This window comes from Eucyclogobius newberryi, unplaced genomic scaffold (assembly GCF_026437365.1).
Source record: "Eucyclogobius newberryi isolate DKJ021-1_F unplaced genomic scaffold, fEucNew1.0.hap1 SCAF_7, whole genome shotgun sequence".
In the NCBI taxonomy this organism is placed as follows: Eukaryota; Metazoa; Chordata; class Actinopteri; order Gobiiformes; family Gobiidae; genus Eucyclogobius; species Eucyclogobius newberryi.
The window spans coordinates 37,224,465-37,240,439 of record NW_027316389.1 but is presented as its reverse complement, the minus strand read 5'-3'; the positions used below and the strand labels follow the sequence as shown (position 1 = coordinate 37,240,439).

The following is a 15,975-nucleotide window of genomic DNA, read 5'->3' as shown; positions in this document are numbered from 1 at the left end:
TATTGTGACAGGTTCCACCGGAGTTTTTGACGTCCGGACCGGATCTTGTAAATTTACGTTCGTGTTGTGCGCATGCGCGAGCTATCGTGAGCTCCAGCTCCAGAGGCTGTCAAATAACAATCTTAATTGTCATGTTCAGAGCATGGATCTATTAAATTAATGTCCAGAGCCACGAGTGGCCAGTGAAGCTGTGTGCTTTTTTTAACCCTGCACAACAGAAACGTGTGTGCTGTGTTGAGCCGCGGGAGATGAAATGACAACGTCAACATTACAGGTGACATTTTATCACGGTTTGCTAACAGCAGCATACTAACAGCAGGCATGTAGTTTGCAGGCTAGCCACATCTACATTTGACAAACCTATTCTATATTTTAATCATCGTCCAGTGTTCTGTTACCACGACCAACACACGAGTTTCAACTGCTGCGTATAAAATAACTTGACACAGCTGGGCTATGCCTTGCGTCCGTGTGCAGTTTCATTTACACCACACCTACTATATAATATATTGTTATCTTCCATATCAGATGTCTTACATACGACAGAAAGCATAAAGACAGTTTTATTTCCACAACTTGCGCTTCATGGGCTATAAGGGCTCAAGGATATATAGAGTATATACGTAAACTAAATGGTATAGTATTATATGCTTATCGCAGTGAAATATAATAGTATGTGCACACATTGAGTGTTGTATTGCGCCTTAATTTTTTACAGAAAGCCATTGATCTTGTGACCAAAGCGACTGAGGAAGACAAAGCAAAAAATTATGAGGAGGCGCTCCGCTTGTATCAGCACTCGGTGGAGTATTTCTTACATGCCATCAAATGTGAGTCGGGTCTTAGCCCAACATAGTCATATGTGATTTTAATTGTTTATATTAATGCTGCAAAAAAATATTGCAATGAAGAAATTATTTAAATACTCGTCAACAGGACTTAATTATTCTTTTGGCGTCCCATGTGTCGCACCACATAGTCATGTGCTATCACGCTCCCCAGTCACAAAGCCTGACAATCTACACATACAGAAGGGACTGTATATATTTTCCCCAATCTTCCCAGGTTGTCCGGCCAGAACAAAGACGGACGTCAGCTTTACTTATCACTCTTTATTAAATGCTTGTGGGTGTATAAAGGAGTTGTTTTTGTTGATGGGTTTGGGTTAGTGGTTTCTACAATACAGAAGTAAAGTACAGTGAATAATAGATATTAACAAACACAAAAATGCAATGAATATGGGCAGATAAACATAGAATATATAAACAGTAAATGTGTGAATAGTTAACTACATTAAAATAAGTTCAAATGAGACAGAAACAGTATTCAAGTAGCAACATTCACAACAACACAACACAAGAGCAATGATTTCCAGCCATATTCTCGCCAAAAGCTCGAAATTCCGAGCGTCCTTGAACACATCACCACTAGTGCCAGCGTTCTGCGGAGTGATACTGGCCTATGGTCCATGAACGCATCACGGTTAAAACAGACAGAGACGAGGCATTAAGAGGAATAACTGACATTCTCAAGGACCAAGAACCCACAAGAAGAGCACACGAGGAGCGGGGAGCAGACGGAGGCGACCGTGCCAGACGAAGGGAAAAACAACACTAACTTTACTAAACACACAGAAGTCCCGTCAGGTGCTGAACTGTGATTGGTTGAAAGTGAGAAGACGTGATTGGCTGAACTATCGCTGGGGATCAGGTTACAAATAGTAAATAGAAATGTAAAAGAATAGCACTAATAACTAGACCGGAGTGATTAACTAAATGATGATCAAATCAAACATTATATTAACATACAAACACTAGACCCTTGTTAACAGCCGCCCCCAACTTTGAGAAGCAAAGTTGAATAAAGTCAGTTTGAGTCATGAGGAAGAGATGGGAGTCTGATGAGCTTGGCAACTGGTCTATTATAGAGCTTGGCAGTGTCTCCATCTGCGCCGGCTGAGGACCTCCGTAGCTGGATAAACAGCTTGAGGAGTGGGGGGGGGGGTCCAGCCGCCCCATGAGCAGCAGATTGGGAGTGACGGGATCTGGATCTGCTACATCGGAAGAGGTGTGACCGAGGGGCTTGGAGTTGACGATGCTCTCCACTTCCACAAGGATTGTTCTCAAGACTTCTTCTGTGACTGTTAGAGAGCCCAGTATTGCGTGCAACGCTGACTTGATTGAGCGGATTTCTCGCTTCCAGGAACTGCCAAAATGGGGTGCACTTGGTGGGTTGAAACGGAAGTGGATTTGCTGGCTGGCGTAATTGTAAGATGGGCAGCGGGAGATCTGCCATTTTGGGGATAATGGGTTGGCCACGCCATTTACGACAGTCTGCACAGTGATGCTGATGTTTGCGGACTGCCTCTCTGCCACGTAGGATCCAGAACCTTCGGCGTAGCTCAGCAAAAACTCTCTCTGGACCTGGATGGGCAAGCTTGCTGTCATAATCGGCAATGATCAGCTTTGTGATGGGATGATGGGGGTCGAGAACGATGGGATGTAATGTTTCTGCGTCATAAGGCGCTGGTACAGCTGGCAGCCCGGTGTAAACGCTCTCTCTTCTTTCTCACACTTATTGTGCTTTATCTCCTATATTTTGTAAATATAGTTAGTATATTTTTTCTATTTTACTGTACGATAGGGACACGCGCTGGAATAGTTTTTTAATTCAACTGTTTTTGACTTTTTTCGGCTGGATTTGAGCGTTTTTCGTTGCGTTCGTTGTGTTGTTGTGACGTGAGCTAGCTCCGAGCGAGCCCACCAGCCCCCCGCGCCCTCCGGCCGCGCTAAAGTATGGCGTGTCGTCGGTACACGTTTATATACACGTTTATATGAAAGAGGAACTTCACGAACGATCGGGACACGCACTGGAATCGCTTTAAATTAACTTGTTTTGACTTTATTCGGCTGGATTGAATGTTTTCGTCGTGTCGTTGCGATGTGTCTTGGCTCTGAGTCCCCCGGCTCCGGCCCCACCCCCCGGCCGGCGCCGTACCGTGTTTACACAAAGGAGGAACTCATGAAACTGCGGAGAACAGTCGTCTTACCCGGAGATCGTCACGTTATCCCGGCGGTCATCCTAAGGAAAACGCAACGAGGCAGACGGGCTGGACGTAAACTCCGAGAGAAGAGAGGGACAAACAGGAAGTCGGTTCCCGCCGTAGTCATGGGTAACGTGAGGTCCCTTCAAAATAAAATGACGGAAATAGTGAGCCTCATGCGGTCCCAGAGGATTTATAGGGACAGCAGCGTCTTGATTTTCACAGAGACCTGGTTAACAGCAGAAATGCCAGACTCTATTGTAGGTTTGGACAATTTTCATCTGCTGCGGGCGGACAGAACGAGAGAATCCGGGAAGAAAAGAGGTGGAGGTCTGGCGGTGTATGTGAACAGGAGCTGGTCCAAACCCGAACACTGCACAGTGAAGGAGCAGCTATGTAACAGGGATATTGAACTATTGGCTATTGGCATGAGGCCATATTATCTGCCCCGGGAGTTCTCACATGTGATTTTGATCGCAGTCTATGTGGCCCCGTCTGCCAATGCTGAAGATGCTTGTGAAGCACTGCTCTCCTGCACTTGTAGGCTGCAAACACAGCATCCACAGGCTCTCTTCCTCATCTCTGGTGACTTTAACCATGCTTCTCCCTCTTCTGTTCTACCAACATACACCCAGTATGTTACCTGCCCCACCAGAGAGAATAGAACATTGGACTTGTTTTTTGCCAACACCAAGGAGGCTTATTCTTCTTCCCCCCTCCCTCCCCTGGGCAGCTCGGACCACAACCTTGTACATCTGAGGCCTGTGTATGAACCCATCGTGCGCAGGCAGCCTGTGGTGTCCCGTGAGGTGAGGATGTGGTCTGCTGAGAGCGAGGAGGCTCTGAGGGACTGCTTCAGCACCACTGTCTGGACTCAGCTTTATGACCCACATGGGGAGGACATCAACACCATCACAGAGTGCATCACGGACTAACTTCTGTTTTGAGAACATTGTTCCCTCCCGGACGGTGCGGTGTTTTCCAAACAACAAGCCATGGATTAACCGTGAACTGAAGGCTCTGCTGAAGGAGAAGAAGAGAGCCTTTGGGTCAGGGAACAAGGAGGAGCTGAGGACTGTGCAGAAGGAGCTGAGGAGGAAGATCAGGCAGGCTGAGGCCGGCTACAAGAGGAGGATGGAGGAGCAGCTGCAGCAAAAGAACATTCAGGGAGTGTGGAGAAGCCTGAAAACCATCTTGGGCTTCAAAATCCCCCCTGCCCAGACAGAGGGGGATCTACAGTGGGTGAATGATTTAAATGCTCACTTCTTGAGGTTTGATCGGTCACCCGCCCCTCCCCCTGCACAGCTGCATGCTCCCTCTTCCACAGCTGGACAATGCCCTGCATCTGTTCCTCTTCGCTTATCTGCCCCGGACCATCAGCTCCCCACTTCGCCTGGACTCACCCATCCCCCCAGCACACGGTCCCCCTGCCAACCACTGACTGTCACAGCAGCACAGGTGAGGAGTGAGCTGAAGAGGATTAAAGTGAGGAAGGCAGCAGGACCTGATGGCATCAGCCCCAGGCTCCTTAAGTCCTGCGCAGATGAACTGTGTGGAGTTATGGAGCATGTCTTCTACATGAGCCTGAAGCTGAGGGTGGTACCACAGGTCTGGAAGACCTCCTGTCTGGTACCTGTGCCTAAGACACCGCGCCCCAAAGACCTCAACAGCTTCAGGCCAGTGGCTCTCACGTCCCACCTGATGAAGACACTAGAGCGGCTAGTCCTGGACCACCTCCGCTCCACCGTGAGCTCAGCCATGGACCCGCTGCAGTTTGCATATCGGTCTGGCGTCGGAGTGGAGGACGCCGTCATCTCCCTGCTGCACCGCTCTCTCTCTCACCTGGAAAAGCCTGGCAGCTCTATGAGTATTCTGTTCTTCGATCTTTCCAGCGCCTTCAACACCATCCAGCCGCTGCTCCTGAGGGACAAGCTGGAGACGGCTGGTGTGGAGTATGACCTGGCAGAGTGGATCCTGGCCTACCTCACAGACCGACCCCAGTTTGTGAGAGCCCGGAACTGTGTGTCTGACACTCGGACCTGCAGTGTGGGGGCGCCCCAGGGCACAGTCCTCGCGCCCTTTCTCTTCACCCTTTACACTGCAGACTTCAGACATGACACGGACAGCTGTGTCCTGCAGAAGTTCTCTGACGACTCTGCCATCATCGGACTCATCACGGACGACGATGACGCGGAGTACAGAGGACTGGCGCAGGACTTTGTGGACTGGTGTCAGCGGAACCACCTCCTCATCAACGCGGGGAAGACCAAGGAGATGGTGGTGGATTTCCGCAGACGCCACCCCACTGCCCCCTCACCAGTGAACATCCAGGGACGGGACATTGAGAGAGTGGACTCATACAAGTACCTGGGTGTTCATCTGAACCACAACCTGGACTGGACTCATAACACAGACTGTACAGGAAGAGCCAGAGTCGGCTCTACCTCCTGAGGAGACTCAGGTCTTTTGGAGTGACAGGGCCACTCCTGAAGACCTTCTACGACTCTGTGGTGGCATCGGCCCTCCTGTATGGTGTGGCCTGCTGGAGCAGCAGCATCACAGAGAGGGAGAGGAAGAGGCTGGACAGAGTCATCAAGAAGTCCAGCTCCGTCCTGGGCTGTGCTCTGGACTCGGTGCAGGAGGTGGGGGACAGGAGGGTCCTGGCTAGATTCACATCTATGCTGGACCATGAGTGTCACCCCCTGCAGGACACTCTCTCCGCTCTGGACAGCAGCTTCAGTGAGAGACTGATCCACCCTCGATGTGTGAAGGAAAGGTTCCGTAGGTCTTTCCTTCCTGCTGCTGTCAGACTTTATAACTGTTAGTACTGAACACTCGCAATACTGACCTAACCTAATACTGATGTGCAATTCTGTCATATGTGCAATTACTGTGAAATTCATGTGCAATCTATGTACTGTCGTGACACATATTCATGTGCAATTACTGTCGGGATCACATGCAATGGTATTTATTTATTTATTTATTTGTCTATGGGAGTTTTTATTTATTTATAGGAGATCTTCTACTGAAAGTGTTTTTCAGACTTCCTATAAGTGATCTGTTCTTCTGTATCTACCTCTGTATCTACCTGCGTTGCACCAATGAAATTTCCCCATGTGGGACAATAAAGGAATATCTTATCTTATCTTCTGTGTGAAGGGAGTCACAGCGTCGTAGTCTACCTCCAACTCTGATTAGGTGAGTCTCCGGATCATATTCTTGGGCCAAAGTGAGGAGTCTACTGCTGGACGGGATAGTCTTTTGGGAGGAGATGAGGGCAAACTCATCTGGAAAGCAGTCACTCTGCACCTGTCTGAGGAGTGACAGTTCAGCTTGCCTGAATTCTTCGGCTGTGGGCTTGTGGTCGGTGGCCGCCCCGTGACATGCTCTGACTGTAGCTTCTAGCAGCTCTTTGAAATGATTGAACTGGCTAGCGTCAGGCATACATGTGGGAGGGGAAGAAGTGATGAGGCCACAGAACTTAGCCTTACGCAGCTCAACGGGATCATCAGGGCAGGACATGTCTGGACAGGGAGGCCGTGCTGAGTCACTCTCATGTAGGAAGGAGGGTCCATTACTCCGGCGGCTGTGCCGCTGAGGGCTGGTGACGCAGAACCTTTGCAGGACCTTGTAGAGTCCATCCAAGACGTGTCTTGAGGGCTGCGGGACCACCTGATGGTCCTAAGTGAACACGTTCAACTGGTGTGAGGAGGTGAGGGTAGTCTGAGCCTATGAGGAGGAGTGGCTGAGCATTGCTGAAGGAATGGAGTGGGAGGGGAAGAATTGGCGATATGATTTCTGGAGAGCCTCAACTGGACCAGAATGTTTTGAGAGGCCGAGTTCTGGTGCAGTGACGGCTCTGTGAATGCGGAAGCGCTTCTGGCGATGGAAGGGGGAGGATATGCAGAAGGACACTGAATTGCCTGAAACTGTTGTTAGATCTTGACGGATTGTTTTCAGTGCCAAATCTTCTCTCTGTCCTTGGAGGTGCAGTGTTTGGGCTGCACTGTATAGAATGATTGTGCGTTCGGAGCCGTCGTCAAGAATAGCATAAGTCTCCAGGCTGTGCTGGCCATTGTGGAGGATGACTTTAACCATCTTCAGCAGAACGCTGCTGCTTCTCCGATCTGGATCTAAATAATAAGTGACTGGCTGCCCGGGCTCTGGATCCGGTCGCTCTGTCTTCACTGCTGAGGGAGAGTTGACTTCATGCAGGATGTCAAGGTGAGTCTGACTGCATTGGTGACACTTAGCTTTGAGCTAGCATTGGGCAGCTAAGTGGTTTCGGCCACATCTCCAGCAACGCCTCTCCGTCTTGATCCAGGCTGCTCTTTGCTCAGTGGTGAATTTCTTGAACTCGGAACATTGATTGAAATAATGCATGTTATCATTGCAATAGGGGCAGTATTTCTGGGGTTGTTCTGATGACGTGGGGAGTTGAGGTCTAACTGGTGATGAAGGCTTAATGAACTTGGAAGCAGGGTCAGAGCCAAACAGCACTGCGGTGGGGCGAACATTTGGTCTCTGTGAATTGGGCTTGGTAGCTTTTGGAGTGTGAGTAATGAGGTGGTACATCTTCATCCTGAACACGCACCTCACAATTCCAACCAGTGTGAAAAGTCCAGCAATGTGGGTATAGGCTTGTGAATGGGGTCAATGAAGCGTTTGAACTGTGTCCTCAGTTCATGTGGCAGCTTGGATAGGAGACGTGATGTGTGTGACCCACATTCTAACTCTGTCCGGCCCTCTCTTCCTAACTGCTCCAGCATGCCGACAAGGGCTCTGACTTTCAGGCCAAAGTGACGGAACCCTCTGCTGTCACCACTCCTTAAGGAAGGCTCTGCTAGAACCTCGTTAATGCGCTGCAGAGCTAGTTTGTGGGGCTGTCCATACATCTCAGTGAGTGATGCCATTGTTTTGGAATAAGGAGTTGAGCTATTACTGTAGGAGTCGGCTACGAGGAGGGCATCTTCATGTTTGAGATGATCGACTAATATCTGGTATTTGAATCGCTCTGTGGCATCCCGGGGCAAGATATTGTCTAGTGCGATTTTGAGGCGAGCAAACTGACGAGGATCATCTTCGGTGAAAGGGGGAATATGTGGCTTCGGCCCTCTGTATGTGGTCTCAGTCAAAGGCGGAACATGCGCGGGGGTGTATGGCTGAACATACTGTGGAGTGGTCTGCAGACCTGAATTATACGAGGGGTCGACGTACATCGGAGGAAACAGAGGAGCGGGAGCTAGATGGTCGATGGAGGGGGTGGAGGCAGCGGACCATCTAATGGAGGAGGTGATGATTCAGGTCACGGCGGTGGATGGACATCCATTGGTTCTCTGGAGTAGTATTAAGGAGTGGAAGTGTTCTCTGCAGGATGAGAAGGCACGAATGATACAGCGCTGACATCAAGCTGAGCAGGCTGTCTCTGAGGTTGAGGAGCAGGTCTGGGAAAGAGAGCTGAACAGATTCTGCATGTCTCTCCTGAGCTAGTTGTTCTCCTCTCTCATCTCCTGAAGTGCTGACAGGACTGCATCTGAACTGAGGTTCTGTGGAGCACTCTGGAGTGGGAGAGTAGATTAGAGTAGAAGGATGAGGAGCTGCTCCCTCGTTGGAATGATCAAGCTGACGTCTTGGGAGTGATACAAGGAAGTTGTTAAGATAGCGAGGCTGATGGACATCACGACGAGGACGAGGGTGAGCCATGGTTGGACTGGGAAAACTGAGGAAAATCCGGCTCGAAGGACCATGTAAATGAGGCGTTTGGAAGGAGACCCAATCTTGCGACCTCTGAAGGGACTGTATAATTCCTGAATATATTTTCCCCAATCTTCCCAGGTTGTCCGGCCAGAACAAAGACAGACGTCGGCTTTACTTATCACTCTTTATTAAATGCTTGTGGGTGTATAAAGGAGTTGTTGTTGTTGATGGGTTTGGGTTAGTGGTTTCTACAATACAGAAGTAAAGTACAGTGAATAATGGATATTAACAAACACAATAATGCAATGAATATGGGCAGATAAACATAGAATATATAAACAGTAAATGTGTGAATAGTTGGCTACATTAAAAGAAGTTCAAATGAGACAGAAACAGTATTCAAGTAGCAACATTCACAACAACACAACAGAGCAATGATTTCCAGCCATATTATCACCAAAAGCTCGAAATTCCGAGCGTCCTTGAACACATCACCACTAGCTTCAGCGTGCTGCGGAGTGATACTGGCCTATGGTCCGTGAATGCATTACCGGCGCAGATTTCGCTGCCGAGATGATACAGATTAATGGGACGAACTAACTACGAGTAATGACTAATAATAACACGGTTAAAACAGACAGAGACGAGGCATTAAGAGGAATAACTCACATTCTCAAGGACCAAGAACCCACAAGAAGAGCACACGATAAGCGGGGAGCAGACGGAGGCGACTTTTATCGGGTGGATTCTTTGCTAAACACACAGAAGTCCCGTCAGGTGCTGAACTGTGATTGGTTGAAAGTGAGAAGACGTGATTGGCAGAACTATCGCTGGGGTTCAGGTTACAAATAGTAAATAGAAATGTAAAAGAATAGCACTAATAATAAACTAATAACTAGACCGGAGTGATTAACTAAATGATGTACAAATCAAACATTATATTAACATACAAACACTAGACCCTTGTTAACCACGCACAAGTCCCACCTAAATCAACCAGTTAGATTACAGACTGTGTTTGACGCGACAGACAAACAGCCAATGGGTAGTTGAGCTCGAGGATGTGTAATAATGGGGTTTCTCCAAAAAGTTCCACTTTAGAGCCGTGCGATGATTCAAAACATGCTCACATAACACTTGTTTTTGTCTTTTTATTGTGAAAAAATATGTTTTTATAGAATATGAATTTCAATAACATAATGATTGATCAACATAATTGATTCTCCTAGTTGTAAGCTTTCAATAGAGCCTTCATTGATTTATGTAGGTTAAAGAAGTCAAAAGTGATCAAATTTTTTCTAAATGTGTCCAATTTGGTTAGGTTTGGATAGATTTGGACAAGGGAAAAGTCCTTTTATCCAACGCCTGGATAAAGTATTACAAAAAGTGTGGTAAAATACTTGTTTCTACAGATAATGATCTCACATTTGAAACTTAAGTGGCCAACTAGTTTTTGTAATGATATATAGTGTATTTCAGGCCTCACATACAAACAGCAGCTATAAACACTCTCATTTTTTAACAAAAAACTTAGGCGAGGATAAAGAAAAACCTTTTCTTTGGATGTTCCAAGATGTTCAGTCAGACTTAGAGTAGTTCTGACGGTTGAGGGTAAAAATAGAGAATGTTACATTTTACACAGAGACCAAGTTTTTGTATATAATCCACATACTTAAAAAACAAGTATGGTTTTAATTTGACACCAAAGAAATTCTGGCAAAGCGTCCGGCGCCTCAGGAGGGGGAAGCAGTGCCTCACCAACACCGTTTATGGTGCGGGTGGAGGCCTGCTGACCTCGACTGGGGATGTCGTCGGACGGTGGAAGGAATACTTTGAGGATCTCCTTAATCCTTCAGTCACGTCTTCCGAAGAGGAAGTAGAGACCGGGGACTCGGAGGCTGGCTCATCCATCACCCAAGCTGAAGTCACTGAGGTTGTTCGCAAACTCGTCGGTGGCAGGGCTCCGGGGGTGGATGAGATCCGCCCTGAGTACCTAAACTATCTGGTTGTTGTAGGACTGTCTTGGTTGACACGTCTCTGCAACATCGCGTGGCGGTCGGGGACCGTGCCTCTGGACTGGCAGACCGGGGTGGTGGTCCCTCTGTTTAAGAAGGGGGACCGGAGGGTGTGTTCCAACTACAGAGGGATCACACTCCTCAGCCTCCCGGGTAAGGTCTATTCCAAGGTACTGGAGAGGAGAATCCGACCGATAGTCGAACCTCGGATTCAGGAGGAGCAGAGTGGTTTTCGTCCCGGTCGTGGAACACTGGACCAGCTCTATACCCTCCATCGGGTGCTCGAGGGTTCATGGGAGTTTGCCCAACCAGTCCACATGTGCTTTGTGGATCTGGAGAAGGCTTTCGACCGTGTCCCTCGGGGTATCCTTTGGGGGGTGCTCCGGGAGTACGGGGTCCGGGGCCCTTTGCTCAGGGCTGTCCGGTCCCTGTATGACCGGAGCAGGAGCTGTGTTCGCATTGCCGGCAGTAAGTCAGACCTGTTCCCAGTGCATGTTGGACTCCGCCAGGGCTGACCTTTGTCACCGGTTCTGTTCATAATTTTTATGGACAGAATTTCTAGGCGCAGTCAGGGGTCGGAGGTTGTCCGGTTTGGGGACCACAGGATTCCATCTCTGCTGTTTGCAGACGATGTTGTCCTGATGGCTCCATCAAACCCGGACCTGCAACATGCACTGGGACGGTTTGCAGCCGAGTGTGAAGTGGCTGGGATGAGAATCAGCACCTCCAAATCCGAGGCCATGGTTCTCGACCGGAAAAAGGTGGCTTGCCCTCTTCAGGTGGGTGGGGTGTCCTTGCCCCAAGTGGAGGAGTTCAAGTATCTCGGGGTCTTGTTCACGAGTGAGGGAAGGATGGAGCGTGAAATCGACAGGCGGATCGGCGCAGCGGCTGCAGTGATGCAGTCGCTGCATCGGACTGTTGTGGTGAAGAGGGAGCTGAGTCGAAAGGCAAAGCTCTCGATTTACCGGTCGGTCTACGTTCCTGCCCTCACCTATGGTCATGAGCTTTGGGTAGTGACCGAAAGAACAAGATCACGGATACAAGCGGTCTAAATGAGTTTCCTCCGCCGTGTGGCTGGGCGGTCCCTTAGAGATAAGGTGAGGAGCTCGGCCACACGGGGGGAGCTCGGAGTAGAGCCGCTGCTCCTCCACGTCGAGAGGAGCCAGCTGAGGTGGCTCGGGCATCTGTTCCGGATGCCTCCTGGGCGCCTCCCTCGGGAGGTGTTTCAGGCATGTCCCACCGGAAAGAGGCTCCGGGGAAGACCCAGGACACGCTAGAGAGACTATGTCTCTCGGCTGGCCTGGGAACGCCTTGGGATCCCCCCGGAGGAGTTAGAGGAAGTGTCTGGGGAGAAGGAAGTCTGGGAGTCCCTGCTCAGACTGCTGCCCTGCGACCCGGCCCCGGATAAGCGGCAGAAAATGGATGGATGGATGGATGGTTTTAATTTGGAGAGGTGCCTTTATAGACAGTTGGACAAAAATCCGCCTAAGGATAACAGGTTAAGGGATGACGGTTGCTTCGAACGGACACATGTATCTGGCTGCCATCCTGTCCGTGAAAATAATCTAAGTAAAGAGATCACCTGGGGAGACCCAATATTACTACGTGGGAGCAGACCTATGAAGAGACTGGACACTTCATTTCTGAGCATGTCTAAGGAAAACAAGAAGAAAAATGCCACTGAGAATCAGGCTAGCTTTGCTGCATCTAAGCTAGCTCTGCTCTGGCGCTAGCCTCTGCGCACTCAGCTCGGAGTTACTGGGATAATGTTCTTCTACACCGACCACTGCTGCCCCGGCCATGTCACGCAGCTTCAGATAAAATTATTCTGCAGAGGAGACTTGGAGCAGGATAGACCCTGTGATTATGGCGACCTTACAGGAGAATACTGACAAGATTATGATTATTTGAAATCCAAGAATGGCAAGATGTGCACCCGAGCTGCTTTAGTTGAGGAGGAGGTCTCTGACTTGAGGGACACTGTCTCTACTTTACAAACCAAAGTGGCAGACTTGACAAACCAGGTGGATGTTTCCCCAAAGATAGGTTGTGCGCATCACTCTCTGGAACCCAAACTGGCCCCGAACCAGCATTTAAACCTTATTATACTAAAGTTCTACAACTTCAATGATAAACTGCGTGTCATGCTGCATCCAGACATCTCGTTTTCTTCTGCTTATCCATGGCCGGGTTGCAGCAATCTAAGCAGGGACTTCCAGACTTACCACTCCCAAGACACTTCCTTCAACTCCTCCGGGGGAATCCTGAGGCCTTCCCAGGCCAGCCGAGAGACATAGTCCAAGCCTCGAAATAACTGGTCGGACACGGTCAATGACCGACGGAAAAATCAGTTTTGACCGACTCAAAAATAAAGTCTCAGGACATACTGACCGACGCAAATTTTTCGGCACGTGTGACCCCATTTTAAATTTTCTAATGGCCTATTCACACCGCGGTGTCAAAGCGTCTAGTTTACATTCGAAGTCTATGTGGACTTGTGTTTTTGCGGCGTGAATCCTGCGTATTGACCATCGGACGCAGCACGTTGGGGGCGTTTGAGCATCGGACGCGCCACCAGATTTTGGAATCTGGCTCCGCGTGAGTAGTTTTTTTTAATGCATTTTTTATCTTAGGCAAAGCAAGGGGCCCCACCGCAGACAGCGCTGGAGCGCAAAGCGCTCGCTCAGTGCGGCTCGCAAAGGGGAGCTACAGAACGCACAAGCAACGCACAAGCTCAGAGGAGGTGAGAGGGAGAGGAGGAGAGGGAGGAAAGAGAGAAAAGGAGACAGGTAGTTCCAGAGCATAATCTTACTGTAAATGCTTTTTTCTTTTTCACAAATCTGTTGTTGGCGCGAGCCAAAGGAAAGTGACTTTCTCAAAGTTTCAAGCCCCTCCCCCGAGCGTTACCATGGAGCTCATCTCACTAATAATGATCTAATGCTTAAAAGAGCTACAATGAGAGGCCAATAAGCATACTTTTATATTATTTAATCCATTTGTCGCCATTTTATTTTCAACCCTTCGGGGTCGACGCCCGCACCAGTGCGTTTTGAAACAAGGTCGGCTTTAGGACCCTGTAGCATGACAACCAAGCAACGTAGACGGCTGCCGTTGACGAGTTTTTGTTTCATTTGAATCCACCCGATAAAACCAAAGTTATGATCATTTCAATTCCATTAAAAATGTGCGGAAAAATATGCACTCTTTTCTGCGCGCGTTACATTTCTTATAATAACTTTGTCGTCTTTTGTGATAAAACGAAACGGAAAAAAACGTTAGCTTATGCTAACCCGGATGTTCAGGATGCACACGAGGAATGTAAACATTAGTCACATGACAAATAGTCAAAGAGGAAGAACGAACGAGAGGAATCTCTGCTGTTTTTGAGTAGTTTTGGAGAGTTTTAGTATTTCAAGTATTTCATTGTCAGTAATATAGTTGTTGTGAAGCAAAATGAGGGGCACACTTCATGTTGATCAAGTTTAGACCTGCTTTAGTCCTGGGTTAGTCCTGGTTTAGACCTGGTTTAGTCCTGGTTTAGTTCTGGTTTAGACCTGGTTTAGACCTGATTCAGACCTGGTTTAGTCCTGGTTTAGACCTGGTTTAGACCTGGTTTGGACCTGGTTTAGACCTGGTTTAGTCCTGGTTTAGACCTGGGTTGGACCTGGTTTAGAGTTCCTTCTGAACATCACTCACATGGAAGTACAAGGCCTGTGATGTGGCTCTCTGTGTCATTTTGGACAGAAACTGTTTTGAGAAGTAGCACAAATAGGAAAAACGGCTGTGGATTTACCTACTTTTTTTGTAAATAGTTGTTTATTGCTTGTATATATCACAAGAATACTTTTATATGTTCATATTTGCACCTTGTGGTTCAGTTTGAACCTTTTTAAATGCTTGGTTGAGCATGTTTGAGGGTTTTACAATGAAAAAAACATAATTTTTCGGACGGACTTTGTGTTTTCTGTGTGTGTTTAGGTCCAGTATGTTGAAATAGTATGTCAAAGTGAAAAACTAACTAACTGATCATATAGGTGAGGTTGTGCTGAAAAAAAAGACCCAAAAAAACCCAACATTGGTCTGGTAAACATTTCTTTATGTAGTATATCAAGGCAAAATTTAAGGTACCCAAAAACGGCCAAAAAAGCTCCGGACCCCGAAGGGTTAAATGAATATGCTGTATTAAAGAGTAGGGAAGTTAATTGTTAAAAAAAAAAATACAATATAAATGTTTCCTTACTTTTTTCTGATAATTTTGAATAATCGTAAAATCATGATATTCCTCCTCATGATAATCGTGACTAAAATGAATATTTTGACATCCCTAATAACGAAACAAACAAAAGTCACCCAATGTGACTGATACAGGTACCTAATGATTGGTACCTGTCATGTTGACAGGGACGTAAAAATAATTATTTCAAGGCTTGTAGTCACTCCAGCGTGTTCTATGTCTTCCCGGGGGCTTCCTCCCAGTGGGACATGCCCGGAAAACCACCCCAGGGAGGTACCCAGGAGGTATCCGGAACAGAAGCCCATGCCACCTCAGCTGGCTCCTCTCAACGTGGAGGAGCAGCGGCTCTACTCCGTGCTCCTCCCGTATGACTGAGCTCCTCACCCTATTTCTTAAGGGAGCGCCCAGCCACCCTGCGTAGGAAGCTCATACGTCAAAGCTCATGACTATAGGTGAAGTTAGGAACATAGATTGACCAGTAAATCGAGAGCTTTGTCTTTCGACTCAGCTCTTTCTTCACAACAGTCCGATCCGCCTGTACATCTCACGTTCCAGCGTTCCCTCACTTGTGAAAAAGCCCCTGAGATACTTGGAGCAAGGACTCCCCACCCACCTGGAGAGGGCAAGCCACAAGCCACTCGGATTTGGGATTGCTGATTCTCATTTTAAGGATTTACAGCCACATTAGCAGTTTAAATATTCAACAGGGGGGTCTGGGGGTGCTCCCCCTGAAATTTTCAGACCTTTTTCATGTATTCTGGTGCATTTTAATGAGGTCCAGCTGGCTAAAGTAAAAGTAAAATGTTGAGGTTGTAATGCTATAAAATTATGAATGAGATGAAACTGTGCCAGGACAAAGTGACTAAAGCCAGTTATTAATACATAATTATTCTTAATTACTCAATACAATATTTGCTATGAAAAATAATTATGGTGAAATTGTGTTCATATCAAAATAATTGTACCTAAAACATCAGGCTATT

At 47.8% G+C, this 15,975-nt stretch overlaps 1 protein-coding gene across 1 annotated transcript in view; it reads left to right on the top strand.

Moving 5' to 3' along the window:
- Positions 1-58: 58 nt before the first annotated feature.
- Positions 59-15,975, top strand: part of vps4a (vacuolar protein sorting 4 homolog A) — a 62,181-nt gene continuing 46,264 nt past the window's right edge. Inside the window, exons 1-2 of the mRNA XM_072435025.1 lie at positions 59-274; positions 719-830. Coding sequence (XP_072291126.1) covers positions 254-274; positions 719-830 — 133 coding nt within the window. The 5' untranslated portion in view covers positions 59-253. The remainder of the gene's footprint in view (positions 275-718; positions 831-15,975) is intronic.